This window comes from Rhinolophus sinicus, chromosome 6 (genome assembly GCF_057876585.1).
Source record: "Rhinolophus sinicus isolate RSI-liver-muscle chromosome 6, RSI-T2T, whole genome shotgun sequence".
NCBI classification, from domain to species: Eukaryota; Metazoa; Chordata; class Mammalia; order Chiroptera; family Rhinolophidae; genus Rhinolophus; species Rhinolophus sinicus.
This window is the reverse complement of record NC_142506.1, coordinates 66,487,058-66,511,044: the sequence shown is the minus strand read 5'-3', so window position 1 is coordinate 66,511,044 and position 23,987 is coordinate 66,487,058. Positions and strand designations below refer to the sequence as shown.

Sequence of the window (23,987 nt, the reverse complement as noted above, 5' to 3'; positions counted from 1 at the left end):
TTGAGACTACCATATTGTTTTTATTTTCTTTGAAATAAAGCAGGACGTAGCAGCAAGATACAAGAAGTTATCTTAGCAAGCTCTGAGAAGAGCGGTAGGTGGAAGGTGGCCGGATATGTGCTTCCTTATTCACATCTGGGGTACTCCATTGCCCCTTCTTGACACACTGCTTGAAATGTTTGCTGTGATGTAGCTGCAGTGTGTCCCGATTTACACACAAATTCAATGAGATCCCCTGTTTTTGCATAGTACGTTTTGTCATCTTTCCCTTTTAACTGTATGTTATTTTTATTCATGCTTTGTTCAGATATTACACATGGATCTGAAAGAGAAACATAAATAAAAACAATAATCTTCCCTTTTTGGGACTAAGAAAACTTCAACCTAATGAATGTTTTCCTTAGATCTTGTACAGAAAGGGCCACGTAAGTGGGATAGTTAGAAAGATAGATAGAAAGATACATAGATAGATGATAGATAGATAGATGACAGATATATAGATTTTGACAGATAGATGATTGATAAATAGATGATAGATAGATGTATATGTGTATAGACAGTTGCATTTTAATAGAAGACAGTTTATTAGAAATTTGTGGTTTTCTATAGTTCCCACATTGTGGGCATAAGAGGAAAATATAAACATAGATAAAATAGCAGAATGTGAATAAATGGGGACTATTTGAAGTCACTGTAGACTCTGAATTGAAAGAAGTCGATGATACATATATATATACCTTCTGATATCAAGTTTTCAAGAGATCCTCAGTACATTCAGATGTTGTTTATATCCAAAAAGATATATTATCTGAGCTCTAGATATCGCTCCAAACATAAGTTCTAGAACTTTCTGAACTTTGCTGATGCAAGCACACTTTACCTTCTTGAATGCTCAATGCTTCTTTCAATTCAGAGACTCAAAGTAAAGTCTTACCTCTGTCATAGAACACATTTTATGTCCTCAGATAATGATAATCGGTTCGTATTTGTAAAGCTCAGAAAAGGTAATGCTTGTACCGTCACACAATCTTAAACTTCACAATCTCCTCAATCAAACTTGAGATTTAGAATTTACCTTTGAAATTCAACATGCGTTTTCCCTATGAAATCTGGTTTGGGGCTTTACCTAGACTATTCTGACTTGGGTATATTGCTTTGCTCTTTGGTCCTGCCACTTCCAGGATTTGGAACCCCGATTTTCCTTAGATCTCGTGTAGAAAGGGCCTCATAAACGGAGGATAATGATTAAGGTTTGGTCCACAGTGACGTCAGCTAATGTATCAGCATCTGAGTATGCGCACGCTCATGTTTTAAAGAAACTGTGTCATTGTCTACACTGGAATTTCCCAAGCTTATCACCTCGCACATCAGTTTTTGAATGTCAAGTTTTCAGCAGAACAGCAGTGTGTGAATACACTTCTAGAGTGAATCCACGATGACTGGACCAGACATGGGCATGTAGCAAACATTATTTTCTCAGGGTGCAGAAGAATATTAACCACTTACCCGTGCACCTTGGTGGTTCTGACCACGTTCCTTCATTACATGTTACGTATTTAGAACCCCGGAGTTGGTAGTAGGCCTGGCATTGATATTCAATTCTTGACCCTGGAGGATACACTGCTAATAGAAAGGAGGTGATGTCTCCATTGCTAATGGATGGAGGACGCCCACACATGTCTGTAGATTCTGGAAAACAGCAATTTATATGTTGAGGAAAAATCTGTACTTTTATGGGAAACTATCCATACAAAGCTCCATACCTGAGCCCTATCTTGAATTTTAAACCTTGCATCTTAAAAATGTCCCAGATAAAGCACACTCCCACCAGGACTACATACATATGTGCTTTTCAACTCTTGACCAAGGAAGTGCCGAATTAAAATACTTACTGTAGCATGTAGGCAAGTGGGTCCAGCCATCCTCACCACAGACCATGGACGCTGTGCTTTTTCCATCTCGGTTTTCATATCCGTCCAGGCATTTATAGTCCAGTGTGTCATTCACTCTGAACCGGGCACCAGTAATGACGGCTGTGGCATTCTCGAATACCGGCATGCCACAGTATTCTAAAGCCAAATGAACGTGATTCTGGGAATCAGACACTTTAGCATGTCTGTGTATACATTAAGCACCACTTTAAAATGCTCTGACAGTCAACGTTATTTTGTGCTGAAGAGTTGAAAAAAAAAAATGACAAAAGCAGTCTATCCACTGTCAGACACAATATATGTATCTATGGATACTTTTAATACATATTTCAAAAAACGATGGAAGATTAATTTCTTAAGTTAGGTAATCAGAGTTCTCTACTACCCCACACACGTTCTCCTCATGTATGTCTTTGATTTAATGCCCTAGGTTATAGACACTCTGGAAGCCAACAGGAAACTAATAGAGAATAACAATGTCATAACCAATATTTTAATTTTTGTTTCAGTAACTATCAGATAAATATTTACTTTTACAAGTTGGAGGATCAGGGGACCATCCAAAGTGGCAGCCCTGAGATGAATCTGGTCCAATAATTTGAAGTCTGTGGGACAGAGACCCCGCTCGGCACAGAGCGATCTATTCTGTGTGGAAGGGCTTCTCTGTCCCCCTAATGAGGTGTCTGTGTAGATTTTCTAAAGGAAATGAGTTTTCAGAAGAGCACCTTGCCTTCGGTGTCAGACATATGAATTCAACAGGTGACATTATTCCAGTATATAAATTACACAGGTGATATTATTCTAGCATGAGACTCTCTGAACCCATACCTTCCCTGCAAAACGTTAACTTTTATTTCTAAGAAAAACACTCTGACATAAAAGTCTGATTACCTAAAAACAGGTATAACAGGCAAAAAGTTCTCAGCTAAAAATAAGTGAGTTTACACCACAAGCCACAAAAGGCTCCTAACTAGTTTCTAAGTCAGAGGATGCTGTACAGTGGAAAGAACTTAAACGGAAAGATGGACTGACTTTCCCCCCTACTAGTAATTAATCTTAACAGTCGAAAAAAGAAAAATGTATACTTTCTCAAAATTTTATCTTCAAATGAAACCACCTCAGCTTACTCGCCCCACGACCCCCAAAAATTCAGATAAAGGAATCTTTTGTTCACTGGTCACCAGGATAATAAACACTAACATCGTGAATGACTTACTAATGCATGTGGGCTGAGCCGACCATCCACTTTGCTGACATGTAATCGACCCAGTGGTGTGACCATCTGCGGTCACCTATCCTTGTTTGCACTTATATTGTACTCGTTTATGTACAGGATATGTAGGATCAGATTCAGAAATAAATCCATTTGGAATTTCTAGGTCTGATTTTGAACCTGTTTCTAAAAGGTAGGGAGCATAAGGAAAAGATAAGCATGTATTCAACCAACATTTTCATAAGGACTCAAACAACATAACCATATAGAAAATATGGAGTCATCTGTAAATGAAAACCTGGAAAAACCGAATCATCGAAGGTCTTGTGCCAGAGAAGATTGGCTATGAGTTTCCAAAGGTATTAAATCAAGATACTTTATTAAAAAAAATTTTTGGAGCAAAGCAAGATTTAAAATACTCAGAATCCCTTCTGTGAAATTACTGGAAACCTGTGTATCCAATGGACCTGGAACCCTCCAGCTACCCAGAGCTCTCCTAGCAATGGGTCCTTTTATGCATTTTGCTTTAAATATTCTGAGGCTAGATTTTATGTGTTCTCATCACAAGGTAAAAAGTAAACTATGTGAGCTGACGGATATGGTAATTAGCATGACCATGGTGATCATTTCACAACGTATACATATATCAAATAGCAGCTGTACACCTTAGACATGTGCAATTCCTATTGGTCATGATACCCCATTAAAGCTGAAAACAACAAATTTCAAAATATAAAAATATGAGCAGCGGGACTGGCCCGGTGGCTCAGGTGGTTGGAGCTCCATGCTCCTAACTCCAAAGGCTGCTGGTTCGATATCCACCTGGGCCAGTGGGCTCTCAACAACAAGGTTGCCGGTTCAATGCCTCGAGTCCCTCAAGGGATGGTGAGGAGCGCCTCCTGCAACTAAGATTGAACATGGCACCGTGAGCTGGGCTGCATCCTGGATGTCTCAGTTGGTTGGAGTGCGTCCTCTCAACCACAAGGTTGCCGGTTCGACTCCCGCAAGGGATGATTGGCTGTGTCCCCTGCAACTAGAAAACAGCAACTGGACCTGGAGCTGAGCTGCACCCTCCACAACTAAGATTGAAAGGACAACAACTTGACTTGGAAAAAAAAAAAAAAGTCCTGGAAGTACACACTGTTCCCCAAGAAAGTCCTGTTCCCCTTCCCCAACAAAAATAAATAAATAAATAAAAGATAAAAACTTAAAAAAAAATAAGAGCATAAATCAAGTGGAAACAAACACTGGCAAAAATGTACATAGTTAAAAGGTGGTCCACTGAAGAAATTTACTAAATTGTTAAATCCAGGCCAGAAGAGTGAAGAGAAACAGAAAGTATCAGCCATAAACAATGAGGAAACTGAATTAAACATGTGAAAAGAACCTTGTGAGGCTTGGAGAAACACTCAGGACCTAACGAAAATTCTGGAGGGATAGAGGCAAATGATGTGAACTCAAAGTGACTTTTTGATGGAACAATTTTCCAGACTACAACACTGGAAGAGAAAACCCTTGGCATACCAGAGTATGTCAATCATACTGAATAAAATACACAAAAATCAGCATCCCACAGGGATGCTCTCATCCATGGTGACTGTCAACTTCGGTGCTAGTTGTGCTGGGGGAATAGAAATGGGGAATGATCCCCAGGCTGATGTCACATTATTCCTTTGTCATCATGTGCTATATTTTTCACTAAGGTCCATCAATAGGCTCATTTGTTTTTCAACATTCGCATCCAGAGTTGTGTATCCACTCACACACTTGGAAGAATAAAAGCAAACTGGTGCACTGGCGGTAGAAGAAGCTGACATGAACATTTTGCCACAGTTATTGTGGGTGAGTCTTAGAAAATCACAGACCTCCTGGGATCTCACATGAGTTTACTTACTGACAATGCATATGGGACGAGGGGACCAGCCATTCTCCGTACATGTCATTGAGGTCTGCTCATTGGGAAGGCTGTAGCCGGGATGGCAGTCAACTCTTACAGTATCACCCTGGAAATATTCTTCAGAATTTGGGGTACATCCATGTACCACAGAACTGAAGATACATTTTCCTAAGAATTACAAAATGTAAATGAAAAACTCATAAATTTGTTCAAGATAGTAAATTAAAAGCTGTCTTTACAATATTTAAATTAGAATGCAAAAGCATCCAAATAGAACATATAACATAGGAAAAACTAAGCTACTCTTGAACGTTTCTTAAATAGAAAAATCAATTGTTCAATATCATTTATGTGTAGTTTTTATAATTAAAATGAAATAGGTATTCTCATTCAGTCTCCATTTTTATCTCTGATGTTATATTAATGAAGACTCCTCATAAAAGGGGAACCTATATTGGTCACTTGCTCATAGAGCTCAGCCCTTGACCTTGTTTTCATCACACAAGGCTTACTTGTATTCTCCTGTGTGTTTTTCACTACTGCTCTTAGAAATATTTACACATGCACTATTATAAAGAGGTGTACGTACTGCTGCAGGGCACTGCTGGCGACCATCCTTCTGCTGTGCAAGTAATGCGATCCCAGAATGATCGTGAGTGAGTCACAAAGTGGTCATTACAGGAATAATAATACCACTGTCCTACAGGTACTGGTTTCTCTCTGTCTGCAGTATGTAGGTGTCCATGTTTTATTTTTGGAAATTCACAGGACTTCACTTGCAATACCAAAGAAACAAATAAACAGTATGAGTAATGTTTTTCCTCAAAAATCCAATGAGAGACAATTGTTTCATTGAATAATATTGTCATAGTAACACAATTAATGTCGTTGCATTAGGATTTCGAGGACAAGTTATAAAATTCAGATGATGTAAATAAGACTTGTTTTGTGATCATTTCACAACATATACAAATGTTTAATCACTATGTTTTACACCTGACACTAATGTAACATTGTATGTCAATTTTATCTAAATAAATACATGAACAGTCCTTTTCCTCATATTGTTCTGCACGTAGAGGTCTGTTTCATGGTGATAATAGCCGCCCCTTCAATGGTATCATACTTTCAAACTTCATGTAGACTTGAGCCCTGATATAACACTAAGGCCACTGACCTACAACTAGTGTCATTACACGTTTTGATTCATGGATTATCCATTGTAAGTGTGGGCCACCTTTACAATGAACTGTGATGGATAAAGAAAAGAAATATGATTGTCGGGACAGAAAACACTTGAAAGGGTCTAAAGAAACATCCCTAGAAATAAAATACCCTGTTGAATTGAGTGGCATTTTGTGGCAGGTAATGGCTTTAGAAAGTTCCAGTGTCTTCAACACTCCTCCCTCCTAAAAAGGAGCCTAATTACCCCCCTCCTCACCCCGCGCCTGTACTGGACTCATTGACTCTCTTCTAGGCCACGTGTGACTGAGGTGACAGTGTGATCAGGTCACCAGAGGTGTGGAGGCTTCCTCGTCTCTCTCACATCACTAGCCCTTGGGAATCGAGCTGCCAGTCAAGCATCCTATGGAGACCCGTGGGTTTAGGCCCTGAAGCTGCTGCCGAAAGCCCCGGGAGGGAGCCGTCCTGGCAGCCACCCTCCATGATGGCCGCTGAGGCCACGTCCTGACTCAAGAGCCTGCTTCTGACCTTGGCAGCTAAACCACTCCCAAACTCCAACTCAGGGGACTCTGAGGTATGGAGTCTAGTAGTTTCAAGTCAATTTGTTTGAGGGAAATGACTTGCAGGGACTCATGCAGGGTCTCTGGTCCTGCTCCCCACATAAGAATGCCGGACATGGTGAGGCCGGAAAGGAACACCCACGGAGCCATAGATAGGGGAGTCACACCGCTATATTCTCGCTGGCAGCTGGGCGAGACACACGAAGTAGGATCAACACGATCCATAATCCACAGACCACTTCCCTCCCAACCAACCCCCTTGCTAGCTACAACCCATCATCCCCTTTTCTCCCTGCCAACCAGCCAACCAACCAACCAACCAACCAACCAACCAACCAACCAACCAACCAACCAACCAACACAGTCACGGCAGTTATATCAGTAGCTAGTTGGCTAACTGGTTACAGCTGATGGCCATCCAATCACAGTTGATGATCATTTACTACCCGAGCCAGCACCTTTCCACGTGAGGCCAAGAGCCTGGAAACTCCTCACTGGGACTCTGACCTCACAGGAAAATTTGGTACACAGATATAATTAACTAACATGCTAGGTTGTAGATAATACTAGTTTCGCCAATGGATTCATTCTGATAGTAGAATTATATCATTTAGAGAAATAAATAATGATGCACACAAGCACCTATTTAATATCAAATACCAAAAATTTAAAAATTTTTCACTTACAATGATGTTTTTTTCCTACGTAGAATTGGCTACTTTGAATGCCTCTAAATCCTGGCTTTTCATAAGGCAAATATTCGGACTTACGAGGTCCCCATTATTTGTGTTTCAGAGAAAGTAATTTCAGAATTAAGAAGCAGATGAAGACATGACAGACTTACAGGTGCATCTTGGACGGGGCACCCAGCCTGTACTAGTGCATCTTGCCATAATTCTTCTGGTTGCAGGATAAAAGCCTTTTTTACAATGGTATATGATTACATCTTCAAGTTCGTATTTGGTCTTCACAGGATGGTAGTTACCATTCAGGATAAGTGGACCGTCACATGTAATTTCTGAAAAAGGATATGTGGATAAGACCGTAATCACTCCCCAGGAAAATAATCCAGTACATGAAAACAAAGAAAGCAGATGTTATTTTTGTCCTTGTCATGTGACAAAGTGGCATTAAATGAGCACAGCCTCATGTCCTTCCCCTATAGCACTATATCCCTCGACCACATTTTCCTCTGATGTATCTGTGTCCCCTGCACTCTTGAATCCCCTTTCTCCAAACCACCACATATGTCGTGATATTCCACACAAGGCATTGATGTCATAATATCTCACTTCAACTGTTCTCTCTTCTCTCAAGTTTGTGGCCTCTGAAGTTCTCATAAGGACCGTTTACAAATATTCTGAGTGTCTAACTTTCAGGCACCTGGTAGGATTGACCCTCCTGGTCCATGAAGGATGGATCCCAGGAGCTGCTTGCTGATACCAAAATCTGTGGATGCACAAGTCTTTCTTATGGGGGAGCTGGGGTCTGGGGAGCTTTCAATGGGTACACTCAAGAAGCTTTGTTGTGTTGTTATTGTTAGGGAAGGAAACGACCCCAATTACATAATGTACAAAACCCCACATTCAACAAATTATGAAATGAAAAATGTACAATGATGCATATTCCAGTCATATACAGTATTCAATGGGTCCCCATAAAGCTCATTAGAGTGTTCAGTTAGGAGAACTGGATAATGAGAGGACTGGATTATAAACTAACATGACAGACAGAAAATCATAATGAAGAATTTGTAAATTTAATTATAAAGGTGATTTTTTAAAAAACTTTCAAATTTTCAACATTTGTACATGATCTCAGAAAACAAATTAAAATGTCTTGGGATTACACTGAAAATTAAGAATATATCCCATTTTTTATTAAAAGACGTGTCTCTTGTATATGCTCATTTTGTTAAATATTAATAATTAATAGTGATGTTAATAACCTTTAAGAGCTTTATAAAGGTAACAATAAAACACAGTAAACTGAATATATTTAAAATGTATGATCTGATGAGTTTTGACATAAGAACCTATAAAATCATCGCCATATGTAAGATCATGTAGAATCCCATCGCTCTCCAAAGCTTCCTGTGCTACAAATAAGACTCCCCCAAACACTGTCGAGTGACAATCAAGCTTTTCTGTGACACATTCTCATGGCAAGTGTTCATGAGCCTATTCACATGACCCCCTAGTCAACAGGACTGGCTGTTCCCGCTGTGGAACTCAGAAGACAGGAAACAATTGATTTTGTTTTCCCCTTAGGTGAATAGGTGATAGTTATCCCACATCTGATAATTAAGATTATTTGTACCAGTTGATTCATTCAAAAAATAAAGACAAACGGAATAGATAAGTTACACTTAAGAAGGAACTTGAATATTGCAGTAGTTTCAACTCACCTTGTGCGTGAGCCCAGGACACCCCCAGGGTGAGGATGACACTGATCAGCAGCAGCATGTCTGCTCTTCCCAATGGTCCCAGGACAAGTTCCTGTCGTGCTGAGTGGGGCTTAAGTCTGCTGCACAGCAGGTATCAAGTGTGAATCTGAATTTAAATGTACTACCAGGAAGCTAGTTTATTGAGGTTAGTTAGTAAACATCAAAGTTCAAAGAGTTTTGCAATATTCCTCAATTCCTGTTAATGACTTCAAAATCACTTCTGGACCTGCTTTCCTGATAGTTACTGTATGAGTTTCTTTAGGGACAGTAACAGACTAGCTCCAAAAGTGATGTGAAACACCAACTTTTTAAATTGAACACTATTTGAAAACAGGCGAGGTTCCTTCTCAGCCAAGAGAGTCATGCGGGAATAACCGAGTCAAATCACTTTGACTTCCTCTTGTCCTTACTTGCCCTGCCCCAACTTTGTCACTCAGGCGTGTGTGGACGAGCAGAGTATTTGAACCCTATTCCACCACCTGGATTTCCTTCTGCTTAGGGAAGCACAGATTATTTATTTACTTATTTAATTTTAGCTCACAATAGACTACAACACAACGTACAAGAGTTTCAGCATATTCTTGGCATTAAAATCGTCTTTAACTAATGTTTTTTGGGGACCTTTTGTTTTAGGGCCCAATAATTCAGATGCACACAATGATTTCCCAAGTAGGAATATAACTTAAGCATCCTCACCTGTCCTTTTCAGTGACTTCTTAATTGCATTTATTCTATATTTCCTTTATATGTATATCCAGTTACATATGTCATCTTTTAAGATACAGTTACTTAAGAGAAAAAGGGAAAACAAAGAAGCACATAGGTACAGAGAACAGACTGGTGGTAGCCAGAGGTGGGAGGTGAGAGGTGGGAGGTGGGGGAATGGGGAAGTGAGTGAAGAAGAACAAGCTTCCAGTTACCAAATGAATAAGTCACGAGGATGTCATGCATAGGGAAAAAAGAAAATGCATGGAACATGATGGAAAACTGGAGAGCTTTTCCAGGGCCTTCACAAAAGAGGGTCAACAAGTAGATGTTGAAGAAATGAGTAATATCTAATGCATATATTGACAACTGACATTTGTAATACAATGGTTTATGTCTCGTGTGTGTTGAGACTCTAACTCACAAATAAATTGACAGTAAAAGGTCTTACTGTTAAAAGTAGTAATAATGACAAAATAAATGCGTTCAAGATGAAGCCTGAAGGGGTCATTGTGAGCAGACCAGCTTTGCCAGGAATAGGCGTGGAAATCCTTCAGGCTGAAGCAAAGTAAAGCCTGATGGAAGCTGTGGGCATTATGCCAAGTGGAACGAGTCAGAGAAAGACAGAGGCTGTTCGATCTCACTTCTGTGTGGATCTAGAAAGCCAAACATACGGCAGATGAGTTTGCTGAGATGAAGGGCTCTAATCCAGTCTCAGCACCCTGGGGAGGTGGGTGTGGGGAATGGGCAGACGCTGGTGAATATGTTCAGACTTCGGTCATAAGATGAATAAGGTCTTGGAATTTCACAGACAGTATGGTAATTATAGTGAATAACCCTGTATTGTACACTCGAATGAGAGTAGGTCTTAAATGTTCTCAGCAGGAGGAATGGAATTGTGTGAGGAGATGGGTGTGCTAATCAACCTAATTGTAGAAATGATTTTGTGATGCATATGAAGTCATGACACCGTTCACCTTAAATTGACACAACATTCTATGTCGGTTATCTCAATACAGCTTGAAAATTTTAAATGAAAAGATATTGACACGGTATAGGAATCAAAAACAGAGAATGCACTGAATTAGTACCTCATTTGATGTACCAGCTATTAAAAGATGAAGAATAAATAATACTAGGGAAGTCATGTTCATTGTCATGGCTGTGATGGTACTATATTGCTTAGATGTGAAATTTACCTCTTTTTTCGAGAGACACACTAAAAATTCAGAAGAAATTTCATAATGTCTGCAAATATTTTTAATGGTTTACCTCACTCTCCTGAAACACACACTCACACAAGAGAGAAATCTATGCGGACACTGGTAAGTACGGTAGCAAACAGGGAAAAATGTTAACACTGGTTGAATATTGACTGTGTCTCCGCCAGAGTTCATTAATCTATTATCTCAACTATTCTGTATGTTGGATGGTTGGGGGAAAAGTGTGGTCTGAGTTTATCATCTCTACAGAACTTTCCATCTGGTTGCTGTATAGAGCTCATTGGATGTTCATAAGTTAGTAAATTATGTCTAATAACAATAATATTCATAAATGGCTGCTGGCCAATATCCAATGCCAAGAGCACAGCACACAAAGCATTTTTCTTTTCTGAAGTGAGAAAATGTAACTTAGGGGATAGCGTGTGACTGTTCTTCACCATCTGTGTATCTCTGATGTGACATAAAATGAAGTACATGCCTCACCTCGAAGATTTGTAGCATCAGAATATTCTTGTTGGAGAGTCTGAGACTCAGAGACCGGTCAGCAGTGAGGAGAGATGCAGGCCGTCCTTTCCTTCCTCCCAGTCAGCTTTCCACGGATGAGCTGTTCATCACACCCCATCATGGAGTTCCTACTGATCCCCCTAAAATCTAGGGCTGACGTTCAGTTTCATGTCTACATTTTTCAGATTTTTCATAGAAACTTTAAAATGTGTCTGTCCGGGAGTGATTTTAGCTAATTCATGCTGATGAAATGTGTGATCATAGAAATTATTTTTCAGGATCTTGTTGAACATTTTCCAAAATATTTCTATACCAATGAGTGCATGAAACTGTTAGCGGCCATCAAAGTTATTACGACAAAGTCTTCACAGTTCTCAGCTTGCATCGCCTTGCTTCTCAGTCTTCTTTATTTTAAAATAATGTACTCTTGTGATTAAATGGTAACATGCTAAAGGCGGAACAATCAGACTTTAGAGATAAGAATAAAGAGGTTAAACATCAAGTCTTACCTCTATTATCTCTAAACTCAACTCTAGTCCCTGTAAAAATTCTGCCAGTGTTGTTCTGTAAACCCTAGAGTTCAAAGTGGGGTGGGTGTGTATGTTTATTCTTGATATGGATTATCATTTTTATGTTAGTGAATAACTGTTACATACTCAACTGGATTCTAAGTCCTCTTTATGATTTGCTTGAATTATTAAAAGTGTTAGAATCTTGTAGGAGGCTGTATGTCATCATTTTGTCTGTATTTTTCTCTTTACGTGTAAGTAAGCTAAAAAGAGGAACTGATAATTTTTGTTATCTTGTCACAAGCATAGTTTGGCATTTATATGTTTGTGAAGTGATATTATTTCAACGATAAAAAGCAGGAAATGTTTTCTATTTCCTCCAAAATTGTATCTCAGAATGCCACAGAAATTATGGAGGAAGCTTTGAGAGAGTTCGAGAATGGTGGATGGAGGCAGGCTCTCAAGTGACTGCATCTAATTTCTGGTCACAGGTCTCCCATGAATACGACACAGCACTTCAGTTTGCCACGTTTTAATGCAGTGCTTTTTGTAGTAAGGTTTTATTCTCTCAGAGTATCATTATTTCATGCACTTCAGAGTAACAAAAATTCTGACTTATGAACAAAAACAAATTAAACAACACTTCCAAAAATAAAATTGAGAACTGTGATTATAATAAAAAATCGTAAAAGAGTGTGCATATTATAATTTCAGGACTTTGTTCTATCTCTGTCTTCTCACACAAGTGGGATACTCCACTTTCCCTTCCCGACAGCGTGCTCGAAATGCAGAATGTGGTGACTCTTCACGATACCCAGCTTTACACATAAATTCAACAATATCATCTGTTCTATAATAAAGTTGTTTCTCGTAAGTTCCTTTAAACTGTATATTATGTTTTTCCATAATTTCTTCTGATATTACACATGCATCTGAAGGTAAAATAAAATGAACATAAAACATTAAATAGAATACGTTTTTCACAGATTTTGAGACTTTCACATAGAATCCTTTACACTGGTCCAGGAGTTCATTCTCAAAATCCTTTCCAATCCAGCTTATTGAAAATCCATCATGTACATTTAAATCATTTTATACAAGCAAGGATGTAAAAATGAGGAACTATGTTAAATGTGCCATAATTAACTGTCATAATCAAACATTTGTAATGTCAATTATCATAGAGCTGTTATTAAAGAATGATGTTGCTGTTGTTGCTTGATTAAGAATTTTTCAACTTTACTTCTTCACACATGCATATTTGCTATACAAGCAATCAGTAGAATTGTTGTAAATTAATTCATCAAAATTTGATTATAAACAGGAAAACATCACACTCATTACACTGATTTTCTCAGAACCCACGAGAACATCGAAGTACTCACCTAAGCATTTTGGTGGTTCTGACCACTCTCCATCTCTACATGTTATCTGCTTGTTTCCCTCGAGTTTATACAAGAACTGACATCGGTATTCAACTGATGACCCTGCAGCATATTCTGCTAACGGGAATGTGGTGATGTCTCCATTTTTAATAGGTGGAGGGGGCCCACATTTTCCTTCAGACTCTAAGAAAGGATATTATTTGATTTATTGAGAGACCAAAGAAAAACACAGGTTAACATAAGCAAATAAAAACATAGCAAAATATATAATATGAAGACTTGTGATTTCTGATATCAGAAAAGACTCATTGAAGCAATTTTAATCATCTATCTGGGAGTCAAATATTAAGTCCTTCTGTCACCGCGCATGAAGGTACATGTGAAACATTAACAAATACGTTTGCTTTACAGTATTCCAGTATTAAAAATGGTTTTCTTCATAAATATGTGGTGGGCAGATGGAAAGCTAAGATAAACAAAGTTTCTTGTTCTTATCTACACTTATTGCAGTGTCTATTGGCTCTCATGCCAATTTTCACTGGGTTCATTTTTTTTTCAGAACAAATGTCAACTCCTTTAATAAAATTAAAGAATTACAAATCTGTATAATATGAAAAAGATTTTTTTACTTCCTCCCTGGACAAGATGAGGTAGAAACATTGCTGCTTATTCCTTCTGCCTTGTGTAACTAAAACTCCTGAACACACTATAAATACCAACATAAGACTGTGGAAGATGTAGAGAAGAAGTCAATCTGATTAGCGACCTTGGGTTTCAGGAAATACCCTGCAGTGAGTTGTTTGGGTTTTCCTCTTGCCTTCTGTATATTATGCACTGGGTATGAAGACTGAAACCCAGACATGCTATCAAGTTTATAAAAACAACAACAAAAACACAGTCTCAGGAAGAGCCTGCTTTCTGTAGCCAAAGGAGCAGCCTTTTCAAGAAAGAAACAATTTTGTGCAATACTCTCCTCAATCTAGAAAAACATCGTCGAAGAAACCTAAGTAAGACCAACCCTCTGGCCACCATGATTAACAGATGCCAGAAAGGAGCCTAGATTTTTACCCACAGGCTGAAGGAACAAGATACCTCTGCCCTTTCTGTGCTTTCCGTGGAGACCAAGTACGAGGCCGGGATTTGCACCCTGTGTGGTAGTAAGGGAGTTCCAGTACATAAAAGATTGAGTGGAAATCAGAGTCTCAAAACATAATACTCCGACCATGTGGAATACAACTGAAAATCACTCATCATATCAAGGACGAGAAAAGTCTCAAAAGAGAAAACACAATCAACAAGACAACACTGAGATGACATAGATGTTGGAATTATTAGACAATGATTCATAAAACTCCATTGACATTTGGAAATTATATATATGACATTCGGAAATTTTCCAAAGGAAATTATAGAGCTGAAAACTAGAATCACAGAATTTGCAAAAATCTCATGGGATGACTCAACCCTAGATTGCAGCTGACAGAGGGATAAAGCCCTAAGTTTGAATTTCGAACAATAGAAATTACTCACTTGGGAAATAGATCAAAACAACAACCAACAAAGAACAGAGCTTAAGGGAGCTGTTGGACGATACCAAACACTGGAAACCCAGAAAGAGAAAAGAAAGGGGTTAAAAACGAACACAAAGTCCAGAAAACGTGGCTGAAAATTTTCAGTAGGAAATGAGGCATAAACCTACATATTTCAAAAGATGAACTTCAAACAGGATAAAACAAAGAAATTCATGCCAAGAAGATATATCAGAACCTACCTGCTGAAAACTAAAGAAAAAGAAAAAAATCTCAAAAGTAGCAAGATAGAAAAACTTCCAATGTCAATGGGGTTCTCATCTGTGACTATGGAACCAGAAATAAGGACAGCATTTTTCAAGTTATGGAAGTAAACAACTGTTAACTCCAAATTCTATATCCAGTGGATAGAATCCTTTAGAATTAAAGGGAGAAATAAAGGCATTCTCAGTAAGGAAAATAAAGTGAATCTGTGTCCAGCAGACTTACCTTAGACGAATTGCTACAGGAATCTTCAAATAGAAAGGAAATGATAGCAACAGGAGGATTGAGACTTCCGGAAGAAATAAAACACAATGGAATTGATAAATATAGGGTTAACTGTATACTGATGGGGGTGCCAAAAAATGTGTACATTTGACTTGTGTTCATCTTTTGTTATTGGCATATATTGAATATTACAATTTAATACAGATTGTCCTCTTAAAATGTGTATACTTTTTTTTGGCACCCTGTAGATGATGTATTATAGAAATGTACACTTGAAACCTATATGATTTTACTAACTGTCACCCTAATAAATTTCATAAAAAAATTACAATAAAAATCGGGGTAAATATAATAAGTGTACTTTTTTCTAATGAGTTTGTTAAATGACTACTGATGTTTGTGCAAAATTACATCCTTTGATATCATGCTAATGTATGTAGAGGAAATAGGTAAGGCATATCTGTTTCAAGTGTGGGGAGAGTAAATGGACCTAAATGGAAGGAAGTTTCCACATTTTACTTGTAGTAGTAACATTTCAACAGTAGTAGGGAGTGGTAAGCTACATATATACCTTAATACCTCAAGAAACCACTAATAAAACTATCCTCAGTAATACTAGAGACATATCAAAATAAAATTATTTTGAAATGTTCACAAAATTCCGAAAGGAGGAAAGAAAAAAAGGAAGGAGAAATGAGATACAGAGGAAACACACAAAAAACAAATAATAAAATTGCTGACATGGCCCCAATATATCAATGATGATTTTTAAATGTAAATGGCTTGAATATACCAGTTAAAAGACTGAAATGGCCGGTGGACACATAAATAAAACCCAACCATACGCTGTCTGCAGAAAAATCACTTCATACTTGAAAATGTAGGTAGGCTCAAAGTAAAACAGTAAGAAAATATACACCAGGCCAAAGTTTAAGTGGATAATACCGTATATCCTTTGTTGGTGCCCCGTGTTTCCTAACCCTAAACCCTGGAGTGCCCCATGTCCAGGTACTCGGACTGTTTTCTATACCCTCTAATTCCCTGGGTGAGGTCAGCTAATAGCCCACCTTAATATGTAATCTGTATGCCGAAGAAGCCGAAATTTATATCCCGTTCTATTAGGTTGGTGCAAAAGGAATTGCGGGTTTTGCAATTGTTAACCTTTTAAACCGCAATTGCTTTTGCACCAACCTAATATGCTCACGCCCCAGCTGCCTATTCCAGGTCTCAAAGTGGAATTCCACAGGTCTGCCCAACGGACTTAAGGTGCCTTTAATATATTTATTCCTCAGGAAAAACCGAGTGTCTTAATACGTCAGGTGGGGAATGTTCCATGATTCCAACCATTCTACTCTGGTCGAAGCTTTCATAAAATCAATAGACCATAATTTTTATTGAGTCTGCAAAGAGAACTGGACTTTAAGCGACCATATTTTATGTGCGTTAAAAGTTTTTACTACACAGAAACTACTTCACTATGTATTTATGTCAACATACTTTGTCCCTAATGTATTCTCCAAAATTAGGGAAGAGCAGTAAGATGCTGACCTTTGCACTGAGGTGGTTCCGTCCAGGATCCATTTAAACACATCACTTCTCCGCTCCCAAATAGGGTCAAAGGCCCGATGCACTCATAATGTACGGTGTCGCCCGGTAGATACTTAGGCATCTCGTCTACTAGACGAGCATTTTCCACTGTGGGAGGATTCGCACAGGAAACATCTGAATAGGAAGAAAGAACATGTGTCTAATGTAACGACCATTTTGAATGCAAATCCACAAAGGGAGTTTCCATATATTTCAAGGGAACTTTAAAATCAACGGCTCATCTGTCATGAAAGATTGATAATTTTTTAATTTCCACGTAAGATTGAAAAAAGAAGGTAAAGGATTTTTTGTAAGATTCTAAGCCTTAAATCTCTTTCCCATTTTTTCCAGACGGTTAATAGACATTTTCAGGGGAATAGAAATGATCTTTTTAATTTGATACTTCCCTTGAGTTTAGTAAAATAAGTATTAATTATATAAATTCAAGGTGAATTTATAAACCACAAAAAACTCATAATTAAGAATTATTTGACATCAGAATTTGGTTTGTAATCATCTTGTTTATAAGTTGTAATTTTAGACTGTTACAGAAATAAACACGGTAGCCACTTCCTTAGAGAAAAGAAAAGAATTAACACACTTTGAGGAATACCATTGTTGAAGGAAGACGATGATCAAAGGAATGAACAAACAGGAATTGTGGAAAAATAAGGAAAAATAAATGTATAATTCATAAAAACACTCTTGTGGGTAGTGAACACACAATGCGATAAATGGATGATATATAATATAAATGTACACTTGAAAACTATATCATTTTACTAAACAATGCGCCCCTAATAAGTTTAATAAAAACATTGCAGTGATTTTGGGGAGGGGGCAATGTTTAAGGCACCACCATGAGCCAAGTGTAATTCCTCAGAGAGATTCAGGGAGATATGAAGTCATAATTGGCTATGGTGAGGGTTCCCAAACTAAGGTACGGGTGGTCTTTTTGGGAATTGTTAAAACAGTCTCAGGGTCACGTACATGGCCTTTGACTCTGAGACTGAATGTGCCTGTGAACTCGCATTTGCGTTTCTAACATCTCAGAAGATGCAGTGCCTGCTGTCCCTGGACCGCACTCTGAGAACGAAGGGGCGAGGAGACTAACGATAGTGTATCCGTGCCATCACTTTCGTGGAGACATAAACGTTCTTTGACTGGGCTTAAAACATCACTTATGTCCGTTTTTGAATAGTGCTAGAAGTAATTCTATATTATAGTACTTCAGACACTTTGATAAATAAATTTTACAATGTCCTCACGCTACTACTGCATGTCTGTTTCCCTATCCAACGGCTCCTAATACACTGTACAGTATTGGATCCTTCCATGTGGCAACATTCGTGACCTTTATAAGCCAATTGTTCTCCTGACCTATATGATCTCTCTCTTCCAACTCATGAGCGTGGCATTATCAAACCTGGGTGGGTGAGAACATGCCTCCTCTGAAAGGAAAACAATACGCGTTTGTTCAACAAATCATTAAAAATACACAATGGCCAATAATTATAGTCTAAAACAATACTTAGGTAAACGTAAAACCACTGAAAGCTGTACAATGTTTTTCTTATACCGTGAAAATCTTAGCAGTCTTGACTTAGTGATATTGATTGATTCTACATTTATCAGAAGTGTAACAAGGGAGCAGTGATAATTAAAGCCTGGAGAGATATGGATGCAGGTAACGCTTGAGACCAAACTTCTTACGTTCCAGATTGACATTCAGTATGTCAATCATACTGAATAAAATACACAAAATCAGCATCCCACAGGGATGCTCTCATCCATGGTGACTGTCAACTTCGGTGCTCTTTGTGCCGAGGACAATAGAAACTGTGACTGAGCCCCAGGCTGATGTCACCATATTCCTACACGGACCCACTTTGCCATCATGGGCTGTGTTTCTGACTAAGGTCCATCAATAGGCTCATTTATTTTTCAACATATGCATCCAGAGTTCAGTGTATCCACTCACACACTTGGAAGAATAAAAGCAAACAGGTGCACTGGTGGAAAAAGAAGCTGCCATGAACATTTTACCACAGTTATTGTGGGTGAGTCTTAGAAAATCACAGACATTCTGGGATCTCAGACGAGTTTACTTACTGACACGGATGCATGTGGGAGGAGGGGACCAGCCATTCTCCGTACATGTCATTGAGGTCTGCTCATTGGGAAGGCTGTAGCCGGGATGGCAGTCAACTTTTGCAGAATCACCCTGAAAATATTTTCTTTGGTGATATGGAGAAACACCATTTTCCACAGATTGGAAAACACATTTTCCTAAGAATTATAAAACGATGAATGAAAAACTCATAAATTTGTTCAAGATAGTAAATTAAAAATTATCTTTACAATATTTAAATTACATGCATAAGCATGGAAAACATATAGTTTAAGAAAAACTAAGCTACTTCCAAATGTTTCTTAAGGAAGAAAAATCTGTTCAATAATCATTTATCTGTAGTTTTCATAATTAAAATATGTGTAAACGAAATAGGTTTTCTCATCAAGTCTCTATTTTTATTTTGTATGTTATATTAATGAAGACTCCTCATAAAAGGAGAACCTATATTGGTCATTTGCTCATAGAGCTCAGCCCTTGACCTTGTTTTCATCACACAAGGCTTCCTTGTGTTCTCCTGTGTGTTTTCCACTCTCCACTCTTAGAATTATTTACACACACACTATTATAAAGAGGTGTACGTACTGCGACAGGGCACTGGTGGCGACCATCCTTCTCCTGTGCAAGTAACCCAATGCCAGAACGATTCTGAATGAGTCACAAAGCTGTCATTACAGGAATAGTAATACCAGCTTCCTACAGTTACTGGGAAGTCTGGTTTATATTTATTTTCCTTATATAGGCTTCCATGTTTTATTTCAGGAAAATCACATGATTGAACTGGCAATAAAAACAAACAAAAAAACAGTATGAATAATGTTTGCCTTAATAAAAATCCAACGAGAGACAAATTATTTCATTGATGAGTTATATTTTCTTAACCATAATTACACTCATTGTGTCAAGATTTCTAGGATGACAAAGTTATAAAATTCAGATGCCGTAAATAAGACTTGTTTTGTGATCATTTCACAATATATACAAATAAGGAATCAGTATGTTTTGCACTTGAAACTAATACAATGTTATATGTCAATATTATCTAAATAAATAAATAAATAAATAAATAATCCTTTCCCTTATATTTTTCTGCACGTGGAGGTCTGTTTCATGGTGATAATAGCTGTCCCTTCAATAGTATCATACTTTCAAACTTCATGTGCGCTTGGGCCCTGATGTAACACTAAGGCCACTTACCTACAACTAGTGTCATTACATTTCTGATTCATGGAATATCCACTGTAAGTGTGGGCCACCTTTACAATGAACTGTGATGGATAAAGAAAAGGAATATGATTGTTGGGACAGAAAACACTTGAAAGAGTCTAAAGAAACATCCCTAGAAATAAAATACCCCATTGAATTGAGTGGCATTTTGTGACAGGTGATGGCTTTAGAAAGTTCCAGTGTCTTCAGCACTCCTCCCTCCTAAAAGGGAGCCTAACTGCCCTCCACCTGCCTGTACTGGACTCACTGAATCTCTTCTAGACCACGTGTGGCTGAGGTGACAGTGTGTGACCAGGTCACCAGAGGTGTGGAGGCTTCCTCCTCTCTCTCAGATCACTGGCCCTTGGGAATCGAGCCGCCAGTCAAGCATCCTATGGAGACCCGTGGGTTTAGGCCCTGAGGCTGATGCCGAAAGCCCAGGAGGGAGCCATCCTGGCAGCCGCCCTCCATGATGGCCACCGAGGCCACGTCCTGACTCAAGAGCCTGCCTCTGACCTTGGCAGCTAAGCCACTCCCAAACTCCAGACCCAGGGGATTCTGAGGTGATGGATGTACAAGTCGTTCTTATGGGGGAGCTGGGGTGTGGGGAGCTTTCAATGGGGATCTCTGAAATCTTTCTTGAGGTGTTACTGTTAGCGAAGGAAACGACCCCAATTACATAATGTACAAAACCCCACATGCAACATTGTTTGAAATGAAAAATGAACAGTTTTACATATTCCAGTCATATCTGGTATTTAATGGGTCCCCATAAAGCTCATTAGGAGAACTGGAAAATGAGAGGACTGGATATTCAACTAAAATGACAGACAGAAAATCATAATGAAGAATGTAAATTTAACTGAAGAAGTGATTTTTTAAAAAAACTTTCAAATTTTCAACGTTTGTCCATGATCTCAGAAAACAAATGAAAATGTATTGGGATTACACTGGAAATTAAAAATATATTCCATTTTGATTAACAGAGATATGTGTTGCATGCACTAATTTTGTTAAATATTAACAATTCAGTGATATTAATGACCTTTAAAAGCTTTATAAAGTTAAAATTAAAACATAATAAACTGAGTATATTTAAAATGTGTGATTTGATGAGTTTTGATAAAAGACTCTGTAAAATCATCACCATATGTAAGATCATGTAGAATGCCATTGCTCTCCAAAGCTTTCCTGTGCTACAAATAAGAATCCCCCAAACACTCAAGCTTTTCTGCGACACATTTTCATGTCAAGTGTTCATGAGCCTATTCACGTCTCCCTAAGCAATAGGACTGGCTGTTCACACTGTGGAACTCAGAAGACAGAAAATAATTGATTTTGTTTTCCCCTTAGGTGAATAGGTGATAATTATCCCACATCTAATAATACAGATTATTTGTACCAGTTGATTCATTCAAAAAATAAAGACAAATGGAAGAGGTAAGTTACACTTAAGAAGGAACTTGAATATTGCAGTAGTTTCAACTCACCTTGTGCGTGAGCCCAGGACACCCCCAGGGTGAGGATGACACTGATCAGCAGCAGCATGTCCGCTCTTCCCAATGGTCCCAGGACAAGTTCCTGTCGTGCTGAGTGGGGCTTAAGTCTGCTGCACAGCAGGTTTCAAGTGTGATTCTGGATTTAAGGGCTCTACCAAGAAGCTACTTTGTTGAGGTTATCTCGTAAATGTCAAAGAGTTTCGCAATATTCTTCAATTCCTGTTAAGGATTTCACAATCACTTCTGGACCTCATTTCCTGATAGTTACTGTATGAGTTTCTTTAGGGACAGTAACAGCCTAGCTCCAAAAGTGATGTGAAACACGAATTTTTTAAATTAAACACATTTTGAAAACAGGCGAGGTTCCTTCTTAGCCAAGAGAGTCATGCGGGAATAACCGAGTCAAATCACTTTGACTTCATCTTGTCCTTACTTGCCCTGCCCCAACTTTGTCACTCAGGCGTGTGTGGACGAGCAGAGTATTTGAACCCTATTCCGCCACCTGGATTTCCTTCTGCTTAGGGAAGCACAGATTATTTATTTACTTATTTAATTTTAACTCACAATAGACTACAACACAACGTACAAGAGTTTCAGCATATTCTTGGCATTAAAATCGTCTTTAACTAATGTTTTTTGGGGACCTTTTGTTTTAGGGCCCAATAATTCAGATGCACACAATGATTTCCCAAGTAGGAATATAACTTAAGCATCCTCACCTGTCCTTTTCAGTGACTTCTTAATTGCATTTATTCTATATTTCCTTTATATGTATATCCAGTTACGTATGTCATCTTTTAAGATACAGTTACTTAAGAGAAAAAGGGAAAACAAAGAAGCACATAGGTACAGAGAACAGACTGGTGGTAGCCAGAGGTGGGAGGTGAGAGGTGGGAGGTTGGGGAATGGGGAAGTGAGTGAAGAAGAACAAGCTCCCAGTTACCTAGGAATCAAAAACAGAGAATGCACTGAATTAGTACCTCATTTGATATAATAGCTATTAAAAGATGAAGAATAAATAATACTAGGAAAGTCATGTTCATTGTCATAGTTGTGATGGTACTATATTGCTTAGATGTGAAATTTACCTCTTTTTTCGAGAGACACACTAAAAATTCAGAAGAAATTTCATAATGTCTGCAAATATTTTTAATGGTTTACCTCACTCTCCTGAAACACACACTCACACAAGAGAGAAATCTATGCGGACACTGGTAAGTACAGTAGCAAACAGGGAAAAATGTTAACACTGGTTGAATATTGACTGTGTCTCCGCCAGAGTTCATTAATCTATTATCTCAACTATTCTGTATGTTGGATGGTTGGGGGAAAAGTGTGGTCTGAGTTTATCATCTCTACAGAACTTTCCATCTGGTTGCTGTATAGAGCACATTGGATGTTCATAAGTTAGTAAATTATGTCTAATAACAATAATATTCATAAATGGCTGCTGCCCAATATCCAATGCCAAGAGCTCAGCACACAAAGCATTTTTCTTTTCTAAAGTGAGAAAATGTAACTTAGGGGATAGCGTGTGACTGTTCTTCAGCATCTGTGTATCTCTGATGTGACATAAAATGAAGTACATGCCTCACCTCGAAGATTTGTAGCATCAGAATATTCTTGTTGGAGAGTCTGAGACTCAGAGACTGGTCAGCAGTGAGGAGAGATGCAGGCCGTCCTTTCCTTCTTCCCAGTCAGCTTTCCACGGATGAGCTGTTCATCACACCCCATCATGGAGTTCCTACTGATCCCCCTAAAATCTAGGGCTGACGTTCAGTTTCATGTCTACATTTTTCAGATTTTTCATAGAAACTTTAAAATGTGTCTGTCCGGGAGTGATTTTAGCTAATTCATGCTGATGAAATGTGTGATCATAGAAATTATTTTTCAGGATCTTGTTGAAGATTTCCAAAATATTTCTATACCAATAAGTGCATGAAACTGTTAGCGGCCATCAAAGTTATTACGACAAAGTCTTCACAATTCTC

General features: G+C 38.3%; 1 protein-coding gene across 1 annotated transcript; it reads right to left on the bottom strand.

Annotated features, from left to right (window-relative positions):
* Positions 1 to 22,246, bottom strand: LOC141566965 (complement factor H-related protein 4-like). The gene is given in 11 exon segments (XM_074317069.2): positions 1 to 322; positions 1,507 to 1,689; positions 1,893 to 2,069; positions 3,148 to 3,330; positions 5,631 to 5,816; positions 9,506 to 9,508; positions 13,556 to 13,738; positions 17,122 to 17,295; positions 19,273 to 19,449; positions 19,877 to 20,071; positions 21,988 to 22,246. Coding segments are annotated over 11 exon segments (1,716 nt in total). The 5' UTR covers positions 22,046 to 22,246; the 3' UTR covers positions 1 to 125.
* Between the last annotated feature and the right edge of the window lie 1,741 nt (positions 22,247 to 23,987).